At 36.7% G+C, this 19,240-nt stretch overlaps 1 protein-coding gene and 1 long non-coding RNA gene across 51 annotated transcripts in view; one reads left to right on the forward strand and one right to left on the reverse strand.

The window, feature by feature from the left end:
- LOC100120513 (phosphatidylinositol-binding clathrin assembly protein LAP) overlaps positions 1-14,891 on the forward strand; it is a 52,767-nt gene extending 37,876 nt beyond the window's left edge. For 12 of the 50 annotated variants that reach the window (XM_031926885.2, XM_031926884.2, XM_031926880.2 and 9 more), the window contains 14 exons: positions 202-410; positions 490-596; positions 676-717; positions 806-900; positions 2,705-2,876; positions 3,076-3,198; positions 3,288-3,417; positions 3,630-3,716; positions 4,634-5,272; positions 7,159-7,357; positions 7,469-7,574; positions 8,129-8,194; positions 11,080-11,286; positions 11,951-14,891. In XM_031926885.2, the coding sequence (XP_031782745.1) occupies positions 202-410; positions 490-596; positions 676-717; positions 806-900; positions 2,705-2,876; positions 3,076-3,198; positions 3,288-3,417; positions 3,630-3,716; positions 4,634-5,272; positions 7,159-7,357; positions 7,469-7,574; positions 8,129-8,194; positions 11,080-11,277 (2,173 nt within the window). In that variant the 3' untranslated portion in view covers positions 11,278-11,286; positions 11,951-14,891. The remainder of the gene's footprint in view (positions 1-201; positions 411-489; positions 597-675; positions 718-805; positions 901-2,704; positions 2,877-3,075; positions 3,199-3,287; positions 3,418-3,629; positions 3,717-4,633; positions 5,273-7,158; positions 7,358-7,468; positions 7,575-8,128; positions 8,195-11,079; positions 11,287-11,950) is intronic. The other 38 variants (XM_031926890.2, XM_031926897.2, XM_031926893.1 and 35 more) reach the window with 33 other exon arrangements.
- Positions 8,200-11,129, reverse strand: LOC100679601. The gene is made up of 2 exons (XR_004344804.1): positions 9,253-11,129; positions 8,200-9,172 (listed from the first exon to the last, which is right to left on the reverse strand). It is a non-coding gene; the product is annotated as an uncharacterized LOC100679601 (long non-coding RNA).
- Positions 14,892-19,240: the final 4,349 nt, after the last annotated feature.

Below are 19,240 nucleotides of genomic sequence, written 5' to 3' on the forward strand. Positions count from 1 at the left end.
GCTCGATTGTAAAGCTCGCGCTATCGAACCGGCACGGTTTTAAACACGGAAACGATCCATCAGCAAATTGTATATGTGATCGGTTATACGGCTACATCTTGATTTTTCGCGCCGCTCTTGATTAGTGAATACGTGAGAGATACGGAACTCTGTCTACGATATTTGATAGATGCGCACTGATACATTTTTCTGTTATTGCAGGAAGGAGGATGGAACACTGCGCACAATGAACGCAGAGAAGCTGCTGAAGACGCTGCCGGTGCTGCAGGCCCAGCTCGACTCGCTCCTCGAGTTTGACTGCTCGGCCAACGATCTCACGAACGGAGTCATTAACATGGCTTTTATGCTCCTCTTCCGAGATCTCATTCGGCTCTTCGCCTGCTACAACGACGGCATCATTAATCTCTTAGGTGAGATATGTCCGTCTCTGCTACGTTGCTTCTCTCACGCTGCAGCGTACAACGTATCGACGATGTGCTTTGCTTTCAGAAAAATACTTCGATATGAATAAGAAGCAGTGCCGGGACGCCTTGGACTTGTATAAAAAATTCCTCATAAGGATGGATAGAGTAGGGGAATTCCTGAAAGTTGCGGAGGTGAGTTGGACTATTCTTTTCGAAGGTTCATCTACCTCAATGGTGTGTTAATATAACCAACGTATTTTTTTCTTTGCAGAACGTAGGCATAGACAAAGGTGACATTCCAGATCTCACTAAGGTAAAGTACACAGTTTGCTCTTGTCGTTCACATACTTTTCCGTGTCTAGCGTCTTCGACTCTGATCTCGTGAATTTTTCCTCTTGCAGGCTCCAAGCAGTTTGCTCGACGCATTAGAGCAGCATCTTGCCTCGCTAGAGGGAAGGAAAGGCTCGGCGGCCAACACGCCGACTCAATCGGCCAGGTAAGCTCTATGCTCCGCGTCACTTATACTATATCTCTGTATTCTAATGTTAAACGGGCACCAGTGGGAAGATGGTCCTAATTTTTGTTAACAAACTGATACATACTAACTGACTAATAACCAATAACGTGTATATATCGACATTATTAACACGAGATATTGTCGATTAATAGCTAAAGGAAGGCTGCTTTCTCTTCCCACTGTTCTTTATCTATGAATGTCGAGACGAATGGATCTTAATTATCTTTCTGTTGGACAATTCAAACTTGCCTATTCTTAAACCTTTTTTTTTCTAACAATTGATTCTATGTCTGGGATATATAATTGAAATTTTCTTTCTTGGCATGTCCATGGATTTTTACTGCTTAGCCTGAGTTCGCGATGATTTTCGTTGCTTACTTTTTCATTCATAATCACAAAACTTATTGCGTTTATCCGAAAGAAAATGAAACCTTAGAGACTTTTTTTGAAAAATGGAGCAACGATGTTTTTTTAAAAAATGGCTACGTGGACATGCCGTTTTGGCTCCTTTCCTCTTCACTGCCCTGTCCTTTAACCTTACATCGATCATAAATCACGTGCACCAAAATCTTGAGACGTTCATTCACCAAACCAAGTTATGTTTTCTTTTTAACTGCACAAGAATAACACACAAATTTCAATACAAGTCCCTCTCTTGTGAGCCACACAAAATTGATCGATCTGTTATATTTGTCAAAAATTGGATACTAACATGAGTTTTGAATAATTTGAATCCGTAACGCTGTTGCTTGATTTTTGAGTGTATGCCGTTTATTCGTTGATCAGTATTTCATCTATGATGATTATACGAAGTGAGTTCCGTAATTTTGATACAGACTTTTTTGAATTTTGACCAGTAGTTTGGTTTATCACAAATCATAAAAAAAAACAAGATAGAAAGTACATCGATTAGTCAGTGTAAAATGTAAAAAGTAATTTTTCTCATAGTACTAATAAACATTTTTCACGTAATATCTCATGTCCAATTCATTAACGTATTATTACAAGTACAATGAACTCAGGATGTATGCACACCAGAGCTCATTAATGGATGCAGTGCTTGATACTTTATGTCCACTCTCCAGGCGTTTACTGATTAATCCATAATTGCTTGATGTATCTGTGTTTAAGTTAACATAAAATATAGTACTAGCAATAGCAATTTGACACTAACATAATTCTAATTGAGCATGGCAATCTTCGTTGATGTATCACAAGATAAGCAAAAGCATTTATCTTTGCAATGCACAAATTATGCAAATGTTATTACATTCAGTTCGACACGTTGAAATAAGCTGTAGCTTGGGTAAAAAAAGTCGTTATCAAAATTATACTGTTTACAAGAAGCAATCGTTCGATTTTTACCCAAGCCCAAAAACATGGCAATATATTTCAGTTAGTTGTTAGGTATGTTGTAATACACGTATTAAAAGAACAGCACACTATACTAATACACAGAGAAACAGTCTTTTTTAAATACAAACACTTAATAAAACTAACATTAACACGTATACATAAATTTACGTAAATCTGCATTTATATGTACTACACGGTTTTTTTCTTTTTGTCTTCTCCTTTTTTTTATCTCTCTCTCAATTATCAAATCCCGTCATCACACACTCTTCTACAACACTCTTCTCTCTCTCTCTCTCTCTCTCCGTCTCTCTCGAAAAAACAACTTTCCCGCGTTGATCCCGCTACTGTCCTCCTACTCCTCTCGACCGTCATTATCTCTCCCCGTCTCTCTGTCTCTTGACATCTCCCGTACAAAACGACCCAAAAGCAGCAATCGAACGAATGTAAAGTCGGGAGTGTCCGCCCTATCTTCCACCAGCACTGCCTTCGGGACAGCGGCGAGCAATCAGCGGCTTGAACAGACTGGCAACGGGCACATCGACGAGGCGCTCAGGCAGCAGGCGCTTGCCGAGGAGGAGGCCGTCATGAATCAGTACAAGGTTACCGGCTCTTCATTCTCTTTCTCCTCTCTAGTTCTGCTTTTCTTCTACCTGATATCGGTGTAGAACTGTATATTTTAATAAATTTCTTATCTAGTGTTATAATATCGAGATGTTCAAAATAAAGTTTGTGATATTAGAATCAAAGAAAATATTTGTCGAAAGATATAAATGCATACTAATGATCAATGAAATATAGCAGGCTAAAGTTCAATCTCCGACTGGTGGTCCAAGTACAAATCCATTCCTCAGCTCTCCAACCAACAATGCTAGCCAGCCTATTGTCGATCTGTTCGGTGGAGCGCCAGCAACAGATGGTCAAGTAAGAATCGTGCAGTATATAATATAACATTGAACGATTCAATTTAAGGCTTTCTGCGGAAATAATGTTGATCTCATTTTTACAAGCAGAAAGCATCGGACGATCTTTTGCAACTGGCAGGCAATCCATTCGCAGATATGTTCGGTGCACCCGCGCAACCTGCTGCGCCGGTACAGCCGGCTCCGGTACAGAATAATATGTGGATGACCAATGGTAATGGTAAATACAGGACTCGTAGAATTTTTATTTTATTTGTGCCATCTCATCGTATTTTTTGTAGACGGCCGATATCGGTAGCGTAAGTTAGTATTGCTGATGATAAGAACTTTTACGCCGATATTGATCATTAATTTTGTTGCACGCTATTTATGTACCGATTTAGTTGTTTTATTTCAGTTTTATCAAGCACACGTACATTTTTGGTTTTGTAGGTTTCAGCGTGGCACCACCAGCAACTAATAACTTTGTTACAGATAATAACTTCTCATCTGTCTTTGGCAATCAGGACCAGCAGGCGGGTGAGTACACCAAAGAGTTCCGCATTTTCGTTTTGCGGTGTATATTTGGTCCAGTCTGTCTATCTATCATTGTTTTTTTTTTAAACTTATGTATAAAACCCATAGCATCAAGTTAGTTGTATCGGTTTACTTGCTCAGCCTGTATACCTATATATATATTTATATTTTTGCAAACGTGATTTATTATTAACATAAAGGGAAATCATTGAGGACTTGCTAATAATGAATTTCTCTTTTATTTGACTTTAGTTTATCTTATATACTTACTCTTTGTATTTAACACATATGATCAGGTACATGCAAATATGGAGTACACAAATGTGACATTTATTTTGTTTGTATTAGACGTTTCATTATTTAGTATAACGGTTTTGCGTACTAGTGACGCGTTAGTTTAGTCCATAGTTTGTCCGTATCTGTTATCCCATGTGAATATAATTTTGGATGCACCCTTTTTTACTTAAAATACTTTCACTTTCGAGGAGGCTTTCGCTTATGCAAAGAGAACTGTAGAATCGATACGATAATCTTGGTGATGATGGATACTTAAGTAGTAAGCTAAAGGTTCCTCTCTCTCTCTCTCTCTCTCTCTCTCTCTCTCTCTCTCTCTCTCTCTCTTTCTGCTGCGGGACATTGTCGACATGTGGCATCGTGCGAACACTGTCTTGATAAAACACATAACCACAACATACGCCAAACATGAAAAACTAATCTTTCTTTTTCTTTCTCTCTTCTTACAACCTGTCTCTTTCTCTTCATAACTGCCTGTGGGTGTGCCAATGAACCGCTCTTCATCCCACCTCTGCCACCTACATCGCCAACACACGGACTAACACGAACGAAACACAAAACAACCGCCTCTATCTTTCTCTCTAATCGACTAATCGTACATGCACCTTGGTCACTTTTTGCGCAAGCTGCTGTCCCAGGAGCCGACATACCGAATCCCTTCGCCTCCGATTTCCCATCCTCGGCTCCCCAAGCCACGGCTGGCTTCGACCAGCAGCAGCAAGCAGCGGCAGCGGCACAGTATCAGCAACCAGGTGCGGATAGCCAAACGCAGCCCGGCGCATCTGGAGACCTGTTCAGTGCCAGCAGTGGTCAGACGGCAGACTTATTTGGGGCCGACGCGGCAGTGGCACGTGCCCCGGGCGAGGCCGGTGCCGGCGGATTTCTCGGCGACCAGCAGCAGGCCAACGCGCTCGGCAAGTCCACTGCCACGCCGCCACCCAGACCGCCGCCTCCCACTGCCGGGGGCACGCCGCGCTCGGCCTCGCCGGCCCAGCCCAACAAGAGCGCCTTCGACGATCTCAACGACAGCATTAGGATGGCACTGGGCGGGTCTCCCTCACGTCCGGCTCCTTTGGCTGCTCAGCAGCAGCAACAGCAGCAGCAGCAAGCTCAGCAGATGCAACAGCAGCAGGGATTCGCGGTCTTTGATATGGGGCAGCAGCCGATGATGCCCCAGGGCGGACCGATGATCGGCTACGGGGTCGCTCCCTCCCAAGCCCAACTTCCCATGGGATACGGATCCCCGGCTAAGCAGCCGATGGCAGGTGATGGGACTATCCGACAAAGAGAAAAGAGTCACGCTTCTTGTCATTATTTATTCAGTATTTTTTTTATTCTTTTATTTTATTTTATCACGATTACGAACAGTCTGTTGTATACTTTGATCCGTTCATTTCGTTTGTTAAGTCGTCGTTCGTTTGGTTACTTTACTATTTTTTGAAACTGCTCACGTATTACGGTGTACCACTGTTTTTTTTTTTTGTTAGATTTTTAGCGACACGTCCAGTTTTCTATACTTCCGCAAGTTTGATAAGCAAAGACAGTGGTACACCTTTGTCGTCGCATGCGTCGTTACAATCAGATATTACAGTTGATATCGTGCGATATTACGTTCAATCCTTATCGTCGGTCATTATCTTTATTTACTTATTTTTTTTACGTTATTAAAGATGTGCTTCGTATTTGAATGATTTGACAATGCGTATGAGTCGTTCGAAGAAACTGTTGTATTAATATGAATATTTTCTGACTGCAAAAATGAATTGCGTTGGTTTTCTCAAGTTATTTTTTCAAGCGACCCATTCGTAATCAATATAGTTTCTTCGCTGTTTGTTTTATCTGGTTGTGAATTGTTTATATCGTATACTTTCACATTTACAAATTTCTATAGAAATCATCGAGTATTCTGTTACGATAGGCTGTCATTGCGATTATAATTAATTTTTTTATTATTATTATTATTCTTCATTATTTTGTTTATCAGTTATTTTCACGAGCCAGAGAATAAAGACTAGGCTATCCTTAACATGTGCCTAAAAATATCTCGTTTCGTTGGTACGATAAAAGCGAGCGAGCAGCCTTGCACTAGTGGTGACTATTCCAAAATAAAAAGAAAATTTCATCGTCCTTCGGATGTCGACGATCATTACTTTTAGAGAAAGCATTTTTATTTTATGTTATTTTATGGATCATTACATCTACCGTAGAGATGGATAATTCAAGAAATCCACGAAAAGTGTCTATCAAAAATAAATTCAAATTGATTTTTTTTAAATCACTGCTCAATACATTTTGTCTGTATACTTTGCTTACAAATCGACACTAATACAAAAATAGCGATATAAATTTTGCGAACCATTAGTTTATAGTTCCAGTTATATAGAATAGAAGTTTTAATAATTGTTGATTAATGGAATATTAGGCTAAATAGATAGTTGCTGTATGGTTATATCTTTGACTAAAATCATTCGACAAGTGTCTCCATAGATATCACAGTATGTCATTTAAATGCTTAACAATGGAATATTTTTTTATAACATAAGTTAAAAAACTATTTTCTAAAAGTAATTGCATTTTAAATTTTTACGCAACGAATTTTTTTTTAATGACGAGAGCGAATGTCAAAAAATTCGGATAAGAAAAATTTAACTTGTATCGTTTACGCAATCATCCCAGATTCCTCATCGACGTAAGAACAGTCGATACCTCCACCTTAAATTATAGCCCCCCCCTCCCCCACACAAATTAGCAACAGTCCTAATCAAAGCACTTGGTTAGCGTGTAAAAGAAGGAATGCTTCCTCACACACATAATAACGAGAATTACCGCATGATCTATCTGATTGGTTCATTTGAGTTTTCAACCTCTAGAGACTGCTTTATCGCTGCTTATCTCATGCTTTATAATAATAACTCTTATCTCGCTTGCTTGTTAAGGTCGTAACAACTGTTTTTAAAAATTTGGCATCACCAAATAATACCGTAGAACGAAGTATTCGATAAAAGCAGTTCTTATACCTTCTAACGATGGCTGTGGGCATACATATGACTCTTGCCTGGCTTTTGCTTATATATCTCTATCTCTGCGCTTTTACTTTTGTTTTCACGCTTTCTGTTTCTTTTTTCGTCTTATGTTCTGCATCACCGCTTAGATTTTGACGATTTGGCTGCTATCCTTATACCCTTCAGCAGTGTACCTGTAGCTAGTAACATTTCAGCAGCTGGACAGCCAGTTAACGCCGCGTCCGCGGCTGCAGCCCCCGGCAAGGTGCTCACTGGTGACCTTGACAGCAGTCTCGCCAGTCTAGCCCAGAATCTCAGCATCAACAAGAGCGCTCAACAGCAAGTCAAGTTAGTATTTCAAAGCTTAATGTTTGCCGTCGCTAAACACTCGAATCGAACTCCGGACTCTCGTTTTGTTGATCAAACATATTTTATTTACGACTAATTTTCTATTCACAGAGGCATGCAATGGAATTCTCCGAAGAATACTGCGAAATCCGGTGGAACGACTGGGTGGACGCCTCAGCCAATGGCAGCCACAACGGGTGCTGGTTATCGTCCTATGGTGAGTCCATCTTAAGATCTCGCGTCAATAATATGCGCTTTGACTATTATTAAGCCGAGTTTTTCTCTTAATCAAGCACGTTGATATATACTCGATGTAAATATATATTTATTAACAAAACGCACTCGATCGTTTCGATCACCCAACTGGGGCATATACAGTTTGATCACATAATTTAGTATTGGTATTTTTTATAAAGTATGACTACTCCTTTTCACACACTTTTTATACATATTTTTATACGTATTTTTTTTTTATAATTTTAAGTTATACAGTTTCGAATAGATATATTAGCATTTAATTATGGTAAACGTTTCTAGCAAGCTTCTTGGCATTTTACTTATATTTTAGCCGATAGAAATATTTTTGTTCACGTTTTACGTAGTTGGAGATAGATACGCGTAACAGAGTAAACTACTTGAAGTTGGACACCTAAGTTTAAAATTTTCTGTAAAGATATCGAATGAAACTGGAAAATTCTCCAACTGCGTAGAATCGGCATAAATAGCAAAGTGATGCATGCACAGCATACGGCATGATACCGGCTGTTACAGGGCCAAGGAATGACGCAACTTCCCGCGGCCACCACTATGGGCTTCCCTCCCCAGCCTACGCCGCTGGTGAGTTTTAATTTCTACGAGGCACCGACGAGTTCTCCGTTTTTTTTTTATTTTTTATTTATTTGTGCAAATTATTCCAAACCCTCAGTTCTGCCGTTTATATACTAAGATCTTGATAATCCGCTCGGTCTCTTATGTGTGCTAGCAAAAACATAATCTCTCGTAACTACACTGGAACTTGCAGCTGTTGTTCGGTGAACCAATCTGTCACTAACAAAGTAACCATAAGCAAATATTAATGCACTGTTTTTTAATCATTTTTTAATCGCCCGCTTGACACTTTAAAGCAAACTCTATTTAATTTGTCAACTGGGAATCTTTTGAATTTTTGAACAAATGAGATTAACAAGTAGCTAGTTTATTAAACATCTTGATATTTTTTATTATTGCACCAATCAAGCTTGCGCAGTATTGATGCATGTGAGATTTATTTTATACAGCAATCTCTACGTAGGCATAATCGCACACAGTACGAAAATTAGTTGATGCTTTTCAATACAGCACTTCTTATATAAGACGTTGGTTGACGATACAATCTGACAATAATTCGAAAAAACAGGAGCCAGTGCAATATTGACACTTTGGAAATAGCCGACAGTATCCTCGAGTCTAATCCCCGTAGCAATATAAAGTATTTTATTCACGGCTTAACTATAATAAATACATTATTTTCTGAAAAGTGGGACTAAAGTAGCTTTTTATTCCATATATTTTTTGTCCCCGATTTGCGGGAATAAGAGTACATTACGATACGTGTGACTTAATTAGTAAGCATTATATTACGATGAACTAATCGTATACATCATTAGTTGGCTTGATAGTCAGTTCAGATATTCGAACGTGATAAGGCAATCCAACGATGTACATTATTGCATCGGTGATATCGTCTGACGTCAACGATGGAACTATGTCAAGAAAATCCGTTTGCAAGTTTGCCGCTGCGAAAATTTCAGTTTTCACTAATCCTGGATTAATGCTCTACGATAGACAAGTAGTCACTATATACCAATATAAATCATCAGATAAGAATTGATTTTTTAATTGAAAAAAATACTCACGCTAACGCGAATTTTAGTATCCTTCAGCTCGTGAGCAAGAGTTTCCGACAATGATCTGATAGCGTACTTCGTCGGGGAATAAACGTTAAAGTTTTTGTCTGGTGCCTTTATCGTTTCTATACCTGCAGTGCTATTTACGCGAGAACACATTACATTATTTCGCACTGCTTCCTTAAAACGAAATTAATTTATCTGCTCATATTGACGATGTAGCCCTCCTCTCCGTTCTCTGTCATCAGCTACATAGCTTGTTTGGCGCAAATGACGGCTCCCACGAAGTTGACGTTAATACAAAATTGCAGATCTTTTGTACTGGCATCTATAAGTAGAAATACGTTTAGCGAATCATCTGAATATAGTGAGTGATCTCCGGAAATTCTCACAGAATAAAAGTTTTCGAAATTATTACCAGCTATGGAGCTTCGTCTTACTAGTCCAGCATTGTTTATCAAAATGTGAATAGTTCCGAAAGTTTCTTTTATCCACTCAAAAAAATTTCGATATTCTCGTCGGACGATATATCACATTCCCTCATATGGAATTTTCCTGGTCCTTTGATGTCTTTCATGCCATTCTAAATGTTAAGAAGTTTATACATAGAATTGCAGTAACATAAAAATGTCACTGTTAAAATTATTCATACCTCCATCGCTGTTTTTCTCCAAGCGAGACCAACTACGATTAACCCTTTGCGAACAAATGCTTGGGCAGTCGCTAAACATATTCCAGACGTTGCTCCTGTTATCACAGCCACTTTTCCCGCCCAACGCTCCATTTTCCTTTTTACCTTTGATCTATCTACGCCGAGTCACTCAACTATCAAAAGACTGTTGCAGCTTTATATTAACAGAGTTGAGCGCACAATTGAATACGAAGCAAGTTTTCAATTCTTTCAAGCTATCTTCGCTTCACGCTCGCCGTCAAATGTCTGGCGACGATTTTATCATTCACATTGTATGCAAATTAGCGGAATCGACTTTAAATTAAAATGGCGTTACTCAATTTTGAGCCATTATTGTAGTGCGATAGTTCAGTCTGAAGGGAATAATTTTTTCCTCATTTACCGTGCCAGCACATCAAAACCCTATTTTTAAATGGACTTCTGATAAATCTATCTTTATCGCATTAACGATGATAATTTACTTTATTTATATTTTTATTCACGGATTAAATATAATAGCCACTTTATTCCCTGATAAGCGAGACTAAAGTAGCTTTTTATTCCCTCATATATTTTTTGTCCCGCAAATGAGAAAATAAAGTCACTTTATTCTCGCGAATGCGGGAGAAAATTTTTTTGGAAAATTAAAAAAAATTTTAATTTTAGAAACTTCTCAAACTTTTGAAACGTTTATTTGTATTGACGGAAGTCCTACTATTCAAGGAAACATAGTGGCTACACAGCTAGGTCGTGAATAAAGTTTTATATGCACCACGGGGCTAAAGTCAATGACTTTAGTCCCTTGTTGCAGAATGTACTATTACATCGGATTACTCATGAATGAGAATATTTAGCATAAAATGTTATTGAAAAAGTGTCAATTCTGCGCGACAACATTAAAGATGTGGAATATTACTCGTGCGTCGCTTGGCCGACTGCGCGTGTATGTGTAGATACACCTAATAATAAAATCTAGTCATCAGCGGCACATAGTACACGCGGAGTCGATAACGCCGAGCACAAGTCAATGAATCACCTGTTGTCGCTCTCTCAAAATAAACAAAAAAGAAAGAAAATGTATATTATATGACAGCTCGTATACGAGCTAGAATGAAACAACGAGAACAACTGAGGGTCATGTGGTTATTGGTGGTGTCTGTGTATAGGGTATGCAAAGTATGTCAATGGGCATGCAGGGTATGCAGGGCGTGAGACCTATGATGGGGGCGCCTGGCGCGATGATGCCCGGCGCGCCGCAGGCCGGACAGCCGGTAATGCCCGGAGCACCGATACAGCAGCAGCCGCAGCCCCAGCAGCCACCCCAAGGCAACCAAGTGCAGCTTGATCCCTTCGGTGCACTCTGAGCTGGCTAGGTATACCACCACAACTGGATCGTCATTTATAGCAGCTCCTGCGAGCCCATCCAGCTTACCGACGGCAGATCATCCAGATGAATTCCCATGTAGAATCATTGCTCCGTCGGTAGGCGGTGGCTCGATTTTCGTTTCCAAGTATTATCGTTCATTCGACACAAAAAGAAAACGTGTTGGCGAAAAATTGTACGAATAAAGATCTGACAAAACAAAGTGGTCGTACACTCGTCACATCATGTATGATGCTTAGTTTTATGTTTGGAAGATTTAGAAGTTACAGCTATACAATAGTTATAAAACACGTATATATATAAAATGCACCGAATCGTGAGGGGTCCGGAGGAGGGCAAGATTCACGTTTTACCCTCTGTAGTTTCCTCACGATAGTGAAATCACTTACTAACACTAATTCTTAATACAGCGCACGTATATCTATTAATTCAAAGTAAACATTGAGATAATAAAGTCTTTAACAATAACTACCAACCTTGTGAATAACTGCGCGCTAAGCAAATAATAATAATGTACAATAATTCAAAGCACATGCTGTACAGACTAATATCTGGAGAAAAAACATTTTCAATCATTAAAATTTTTCATTAAAAAATCTATCGGCATACTCAACGCTGCAGTATAGACTAACGTATCTTTCCGCTCTTTTCAGGAATTCAATTGGAAGTAAGGATGGGACGAAGCACCAATTTTTGTAAATACTGTGTAATAATGCCTATATTACCGAGATGTGTAACGCCCTGGCTTCTTTTACTTTCCTCCGTCTATTTTCGCTTCTCGGACTTTCGCTCACCCGTAGCGCGACGAAACAAGAGCATGTATACAAAGAACCATACTTCTCTTTCGTTACCGGATCAGCGAGAAACTGCGTGAAGGACTGCTGGAGAATAAAACGCCGGGCCGAGATAACTTCGAGGCTTTTCACGAGCATCGGCAACGAACATCACACGGCTTTATTTGAGCAGCGTATACGAGAAATGAAAAATGTTACATGGTCCTTATATGTCTACAAAGGTTACTATAATAGATGACGGCTGATAATTAGTTTTTCTTTGCCGAAGAAAAAATTATGATGCTAGGAACGCAATTAATTGTGTTTGAATTGTACATTTGCTTTATTATTACTTTTTTCATTTATTTTTATCAATATTATTATTAATAGGTATATAATATTATCAATATTATTATATCATTGCGATTTATTAATAATATTATTGTCATGATGATTATTATTGTATGCGATCGACGGGTGAGAGAGACGCGTTTACCGAGATATTCTTTGTTGAAGTATTAAATATAATGTAATATCTAAAGTGTTAGCGTATGAATAAGAGCGAAGGCGCATATGAATAAACAATTGAAAGGTCGACCAAGTTCTACGGCGACAATGACGTTAAAAAAATATAAAAAACAATTATTGTGTGGTTTCCGTCTCCTCGTTAACCGTTCTATCATTGTACTGTTTAAATATATCTTAATTAGGTAGTTAATTACATCACGTAAACGAGTATATAAGAGAAACACACTGATACTCTTATGTATGTGTATAAATATGATATATTTTAATGATTCCGAACTATCATCGTCGTACCCAAAGAGCGAAACGTTCTCCCATGTCATCAATAAACTAGAAACCATACGTGATTCCAAATTTATTTGTATTTGGTTTTTCGTGTCGTGTTGTAGTAATACTTTGCTACACTGCTTTCAATCCGTTTGTCTTACTAGAATTTATTTATTGTTTTTTTTTTTTGTATTTTAAACAAATACGCTTGATTTATCTGCAAGCTTTGTGCATGTAGAGCACTGTTGTTACAATAAACATGGCATATTTTGTGATTTGGCAAAATATAGCTTCAAAAGTGGTACATTGTGTTTCTATTAATGATTTAGATTATATATTACGAAAACAAAAAATAAATCATGAAAAGTTTGTGATATTTTAAATGAATAATTTTGTCTTTAAACGCGGAGAAAAGTAGTAGTCCTTGAAAGGAATTCGTAGTTCTATCTAATGATTATTTAACATGATGCATCATTGTTTTCTCAGAGTGCGACGTTAAACAATCACGAAGTTAAATTATGTTAATTTAAGTTGAATTGGCTCTGGGAATTCGCAATATTCTTCTTTCGTCGTGTGTATTGTTTTATTTTCTTTTTCAAAAAAACAAAAATCTATACGTACTATAGTAACATTGTTGAAAAATGTTTGTGTGTAGCATGCTAGTGTCATCGTATGTTTGTGTTATTTTCGTTGGATCGACTAAAGCATCGTAGAAATTCATGACTCGAAAACGATAGTTTTATTTGAAACAGAGTAATTGTATCAATACCTTATTTATTAAAAAAGAAGAACTCCGATTTTAGGACGAATACCTATATCTATGCTTTATAAATAGCTTTGTAAAATATTTAATTCAAATAATTTATTATGTATGCAAATATTTTTAATCCGTTTTGAAATAACAAAAATATCGACATTCGGGAATAAAGGACATCGCTTATGGTCAATGCCTAATAACAAAATGAAAAATCAGTGTACGAAATTGACCTGACTGTGGAGTGCAATTCGAGTATATAATGCGTATATGTATATGGATGCAACTTGCGAGCATTTAAAAAGTGAAACTTTTACGAAGTATATACATATTTATTAAAATTTGATTTTCGTATTCATCATGTATATTATTTTTTATTCTTTTTTTTTATCATCTATTATCTTGTAACATGCAATAATTTTTCGCACCTGCACGGAGTTACTGTAATAAACAAAAAGTGGGTGGAAAAAAAAAAATATATATATATAAATGCGAGAAAGAGAGTAAGAGTGGCGTCGTTGGGAAAGCGTAGAGTTCCTTAGCAGAAACAAATAGAACGTGGCTGTACGTGGGACTGTACTGTAAATTTTAAATATATAAATATATATATACATAAAATATAGCTTAAAATCATGGAGTTATCAGTTAGGTATGACATGTTTTAGCGTACCTAAGAGAAGCAGGCACAAACATTTCAATAAGACGGTGTGTATGTATATATATATATATATATATATATCGTCCATTTTGAAACTGACACTTTTATTATGTAGTCATCATTAAATTATTATTTTGATTTCTATTATTAATCATTGTTTTTCTGAGAATTTATATTACAGCTCACGCAAGGTAAATCGTTTTGTATTATCTACGAAGAATTTATCGTTCCGTTTGAAGAATCGAAAAATTGAGCATGAAATTTTTCAGTTAGTTGATCTGTAAAAGTGTCGATAATATTTTGTATACAGTTATGTTTATTTGTACAAATATGTTACTTTTTTATTATCATTTCCGTAGCTGCTACTCTATTGTGTACCCATTTATATTAGAGAAATTTCGATTTTCTAAGCATGTACAGGTGAAGATGTGAACATATTTTTTGTAAAACTGAGGAAAATTTTCTAATTGAATTCTACATGCATGAAATATTGTCATATATGATATCAAGACAAATAACAAAATTTTCCTTAGTGATCCGATCGTTTATGTAGAGTAATCACTATGCAACATCGAAGATATGATTATGTAAATAAATAAAAAGCAAAAGTAAATTTAGCTTTCAAAGTATTTAGCATTCTTCATTCCCGTGACGAAAAAATAATTTCCTCACACTGCGATATCGAACTCCTCAATTATTAGAATATATTACGAAAAACTTGTATAAAATGTGTATCTCGAAATTGAAAAAGTATATATATATATAATTATCAAAAAGAAAACAAAATCCACTGTAGCCTATTAAATGTGGCATATCCGAAAGAATTATGGACGCGTGATATTAACAGATATATTATAAAAGTAAAATTGTATATCTTTGCTACTCGCAAGTCTTTATTTAGCTATGATTTGCGCATAGAAAAAAATATAAATAAGATTAATATACGATGTGAGAGCGTTTTTTCCGAGGTATTCGAACATAAAGAGAATAGAATGCATTGCAAAACCTTAAACTTGTAGCTTTACCTGCTATCATCGGGTATTTTCGAAGGAACGTCATTTTAATTATTTTAAAATAGAGTACTTTACGATATACAATCAACAATTAGCGTAATTTTGGCAAAGACCGTTTATCATGCCTTTGAAAATACTCGACATTGGAAATAGAATATAATATCTAAAACGGTTTATGAAGCGTATCAGGACAATATTATACTATATCACATACAATAGCGTTAAACTATAAGGCAGAACTGTGACGAGTTATATATATATATATATATATATATATATATATATATATATATATATATATATATATATATATATATTTCTCTGTGTATATTAAAAAAGAGACGGGTTGACTCGTTACGAAAAAGATATAATTTTGAGTAAAGAAAATTGACGTAATAAAAAAATCATGAATAGTTGAATCGACTAGTCGCGCTTGAACAGTAGAATTAGTTTTTGCTTTTAAATAGTCTCTGTATATTAGTAATGCTAAGAACGTGTTTCACTTCACTCTGTCAATTGAACTCGGAGGCTTAGAGTCTCAGCGCCGAAAGTTACTTTATATGGTATCTACTTTTGATTATAGGGAAGTCTTGAGTAAATTATCATACGCATTTTTTAACGGGCATTGATATTCAAACTTTTAATACAATGTATGCATAACCAACGAATAATTTTTATAGAATCGTTGCATGCAACGCTGTGCACAATTTTCAATATATTTGTATACAAAATTTGAAAAAAAAAGAATGTTATTGTTACATGTATTATGCTAAATTATCTTTTTGCTAAATTTTTACAACAATTTTTTATGAACGCATGATGATGTAAGTTTTCTCAACACATTGAGCACAGACTCCTCTTGAATCATTGAAGATACTTAAAAATTTAGTATTGAGTACAATTTTTTGAGAAGATGCAAAAAGTATCTGAACTTTTTGTTTGAACAAAGCAAAGTGTACAGCAGATGCAGTTTGCATCTTCTATTATAAAGGAAATGCGCGACTAGTTCATTTGACAAAAGTACGCTTATATCTATAGCAAAGCTTCATTGTTATTTAGTTCTAAAATTAAAGGGAATATCATTACACACACCGTCTATGCTTGTACATGTACAATACAGTTATATTATACAGTATACATATATATATACACATGCAAAGTAAAGAAAAAAAAGATGAAATATCGAGACATGTGTAAGGAAAAATTGAAAGGTATAAAGTATATTGTATACACACACAAATAAAAGATTACATATATATATACATATATATATATATATATATATATATATATATATATATATATATATATATATTTATGCGCTTGGCGTATGTGTATGAGTGTGCACATCATTAAAGAAGCGTATAACGTATGTATTATGGAGAAGAATGAGAAAAGACAATGATTAGTGCTTGGAAATTGGAGAAACGATGATAAGAATAAATATAAAATAAAGAAATTTCGCCCGAGTGACCAGCTTCATCACTGTAATGTCCTTTTACCGCGAAAGAGATTAATCAATAAAACAGTTGATGAGAATCGTGTCAGCATGAAATAATACATTTGTATTGTCTTTTCCGGACCTACGACGTATCGAAACCCTAGAGAAAAAAAATCGCTGCCAATTCATTGGCACGTAGCTTTATCGAATTAAATTTATAGGTCCAATAAATAAAATATTGTTTTAATATACAGTATATCTGTCTGCTAATGTATGAGGCGGTTTTTGATACATAATTTAACATATAAGTTTTGGATGGTTCATTGTCCAAAAGTTTGCAGGCCCCTCTGTTTTTTTATTATAGAATACGAACACTGCCGTCAATTTTTTTTCACAAAAATTCACGCATGTTTACACGTGTTCCTAACCAATCTAACCATCAAAACAACAGGCTATTCATTAGATAGGTCGCTCGCGCAATTTTCGAGAAAACGATTTTTACATTTTAGTTCTTTACTTGAGAACCGCTTGACGAAATCGTTTAAAATTTTAGCAGCTGACAGCTTTTTTATGCTAAATCGCCAAATAAAATTTTGAAGCATTTGACTACATTGTATTAGAGATATACGGAATAAAAAAATTTTCAAAAAAATTGAAACCTTGATATCTTAAGAACCATAGGGGTTTGAAAGCTGCGCAATGAACTTAGCCAAAACACATAAAATATCTTTTTCCCAAAATCTAAAGTGCAATAAGGTCTTTTTACGTCCGGAATCGAGGCACAAAAAAACTCATTTTTTTCAGTTTTCGATTTATTATTGAAAAAATAAGTGGTCAAATCACTTGAAATTTTAATTGGATATAGTTTGGCATGGACATGATTTTTTTCGTGAGGTTATGATGTTTGGTTTTAGAAATATGAATTTAAAAAAAAATTACCTTTTTCATTTTATCTGCCGAACAAAGCGGTCGATCCCGAGGACCAAACAAGGAAAAGTAGGTAATTTTATTATCTCTGATATACATTTTAGCTAAATTATTTGTAATAATGGAATGATTGAAAAAAACGCTAAATAGTGTTTTGCAAAAATCAAAAAATGGCAAAAAAAAATTGTTGAGAAAATAAAAAATAAATGGTTTTTCCGAATTCAAAATCTAAAAATAGATATGCATCTCAAATTTTATTGATATTGACGGAGTAGTTCCAGAAATATTACGGTATACATACACACACACACACATTCATACGGACATTTTCTAAAAACACTTGATTTTAACTTCTAACACATTAAAAAGTATTTTCTAGAAGTTTTGACGAAACTGAAAATTTTACCATTACAAAGCTTCCTCTAGGAGGAAGCAAAAAATAAAAATATCAAAACGCCTGGAGACAGAATACATTTCGCTCGTCTTCCATGTAAATCAAAGGTTTTTATAATCAACGACGCATACATTACAGCCTCTTCTTCGTTTTCCCATCAAAGCCGTAAAGCCAACCTCTCCTATCTCTTCCCTTCGAACAAATGAATGGAAATTCCTCTCAGCCATTAACCATTCTTATGTATGTACATCAGCTCACGGCTGCAGCAGCATCGCAAGTACAGCTTGTCCCTCCGAGCGCAACTCTCGTCTCCTAATTACGTCTTAATTACTCCGCTCGATGCATTCGAATCGTGGCGGCGGCGGCTCTTTCCGAGAAGAAAATCCCTCGCGAGCGATTATGCATCGCGAGCGCTCGGCTGCCGCATTCTTAATTGCATATCGATTGCGCGGGGGGTCGGAGGTCGAGCGAACCAGTGGCAGTATACAGGAAAAACAAATATGCAATTATGCGCCGGTGGAGATGGCTGCTGCTGGAGTTGCAGGAGATATGCCAAGAACAGTGGATGCAAAAGGGCGAGAATACAGAAACGAAGATCTTGGCTGAAATTATCATCGACCTATAAGAGACAAGGACAGAGGGGAAAAGATCGTCGAGCCTATATCCTCCACTGTCGCCGCGCGGCGGAGCGACTTTCTAGACGGCGGCGGCGCTGTCATAAATACGTTTCACCTTTCCCTAGAAGACCATGTGAGCTGATCCTCTTCGCTGTGCATACTCCTACACACGGGGCTTTCCCGTTATATATGCGCGTCCTCGCCAAATGATTAGCGGTTTGACCATAGCGACCTTTCGTACTTACTCCGCGTACGTATAACTCGGCCGCAGGATTACCTTGTGTAGGCTTGTTAAACGTGGACTTTTGGCCAGAGGTGGGGTCGTGGTATGCTACGCTTAATTGTCTTCCTGCCGTTTGGGGTTTACCTCTTGTTATATTCTCGCTGACTTTTGGCGCTGCTTGCTTGCCGTGCAGTCGTTTATCCCATCTTGATAGTCCGTTCAGAATTCAAAATCGAATAAATTATGACTATTTTCCGTATAGTTTGTACATAAAATAGGCGCGAAATCGGCCGTTATCCCTGAGCATTATAGTTCCAGTGTTTTTTCGCCTCACGACAATATGACACACAA

This window comes from Nasonia vitripennis, chromosome 3 (genome assembly GCF_009193385.2).
Source record: "Nasonia vitripennis strain AsymCx chromosome 3, Nvit_psr_1.1, whole genome shotgun sequence".
NCBI lineage: Eukaryota > Metazoa > Arthropoda > Insecta > Hymenoptera > Pteromalidae > Nasonia > Nasonia vitripennis.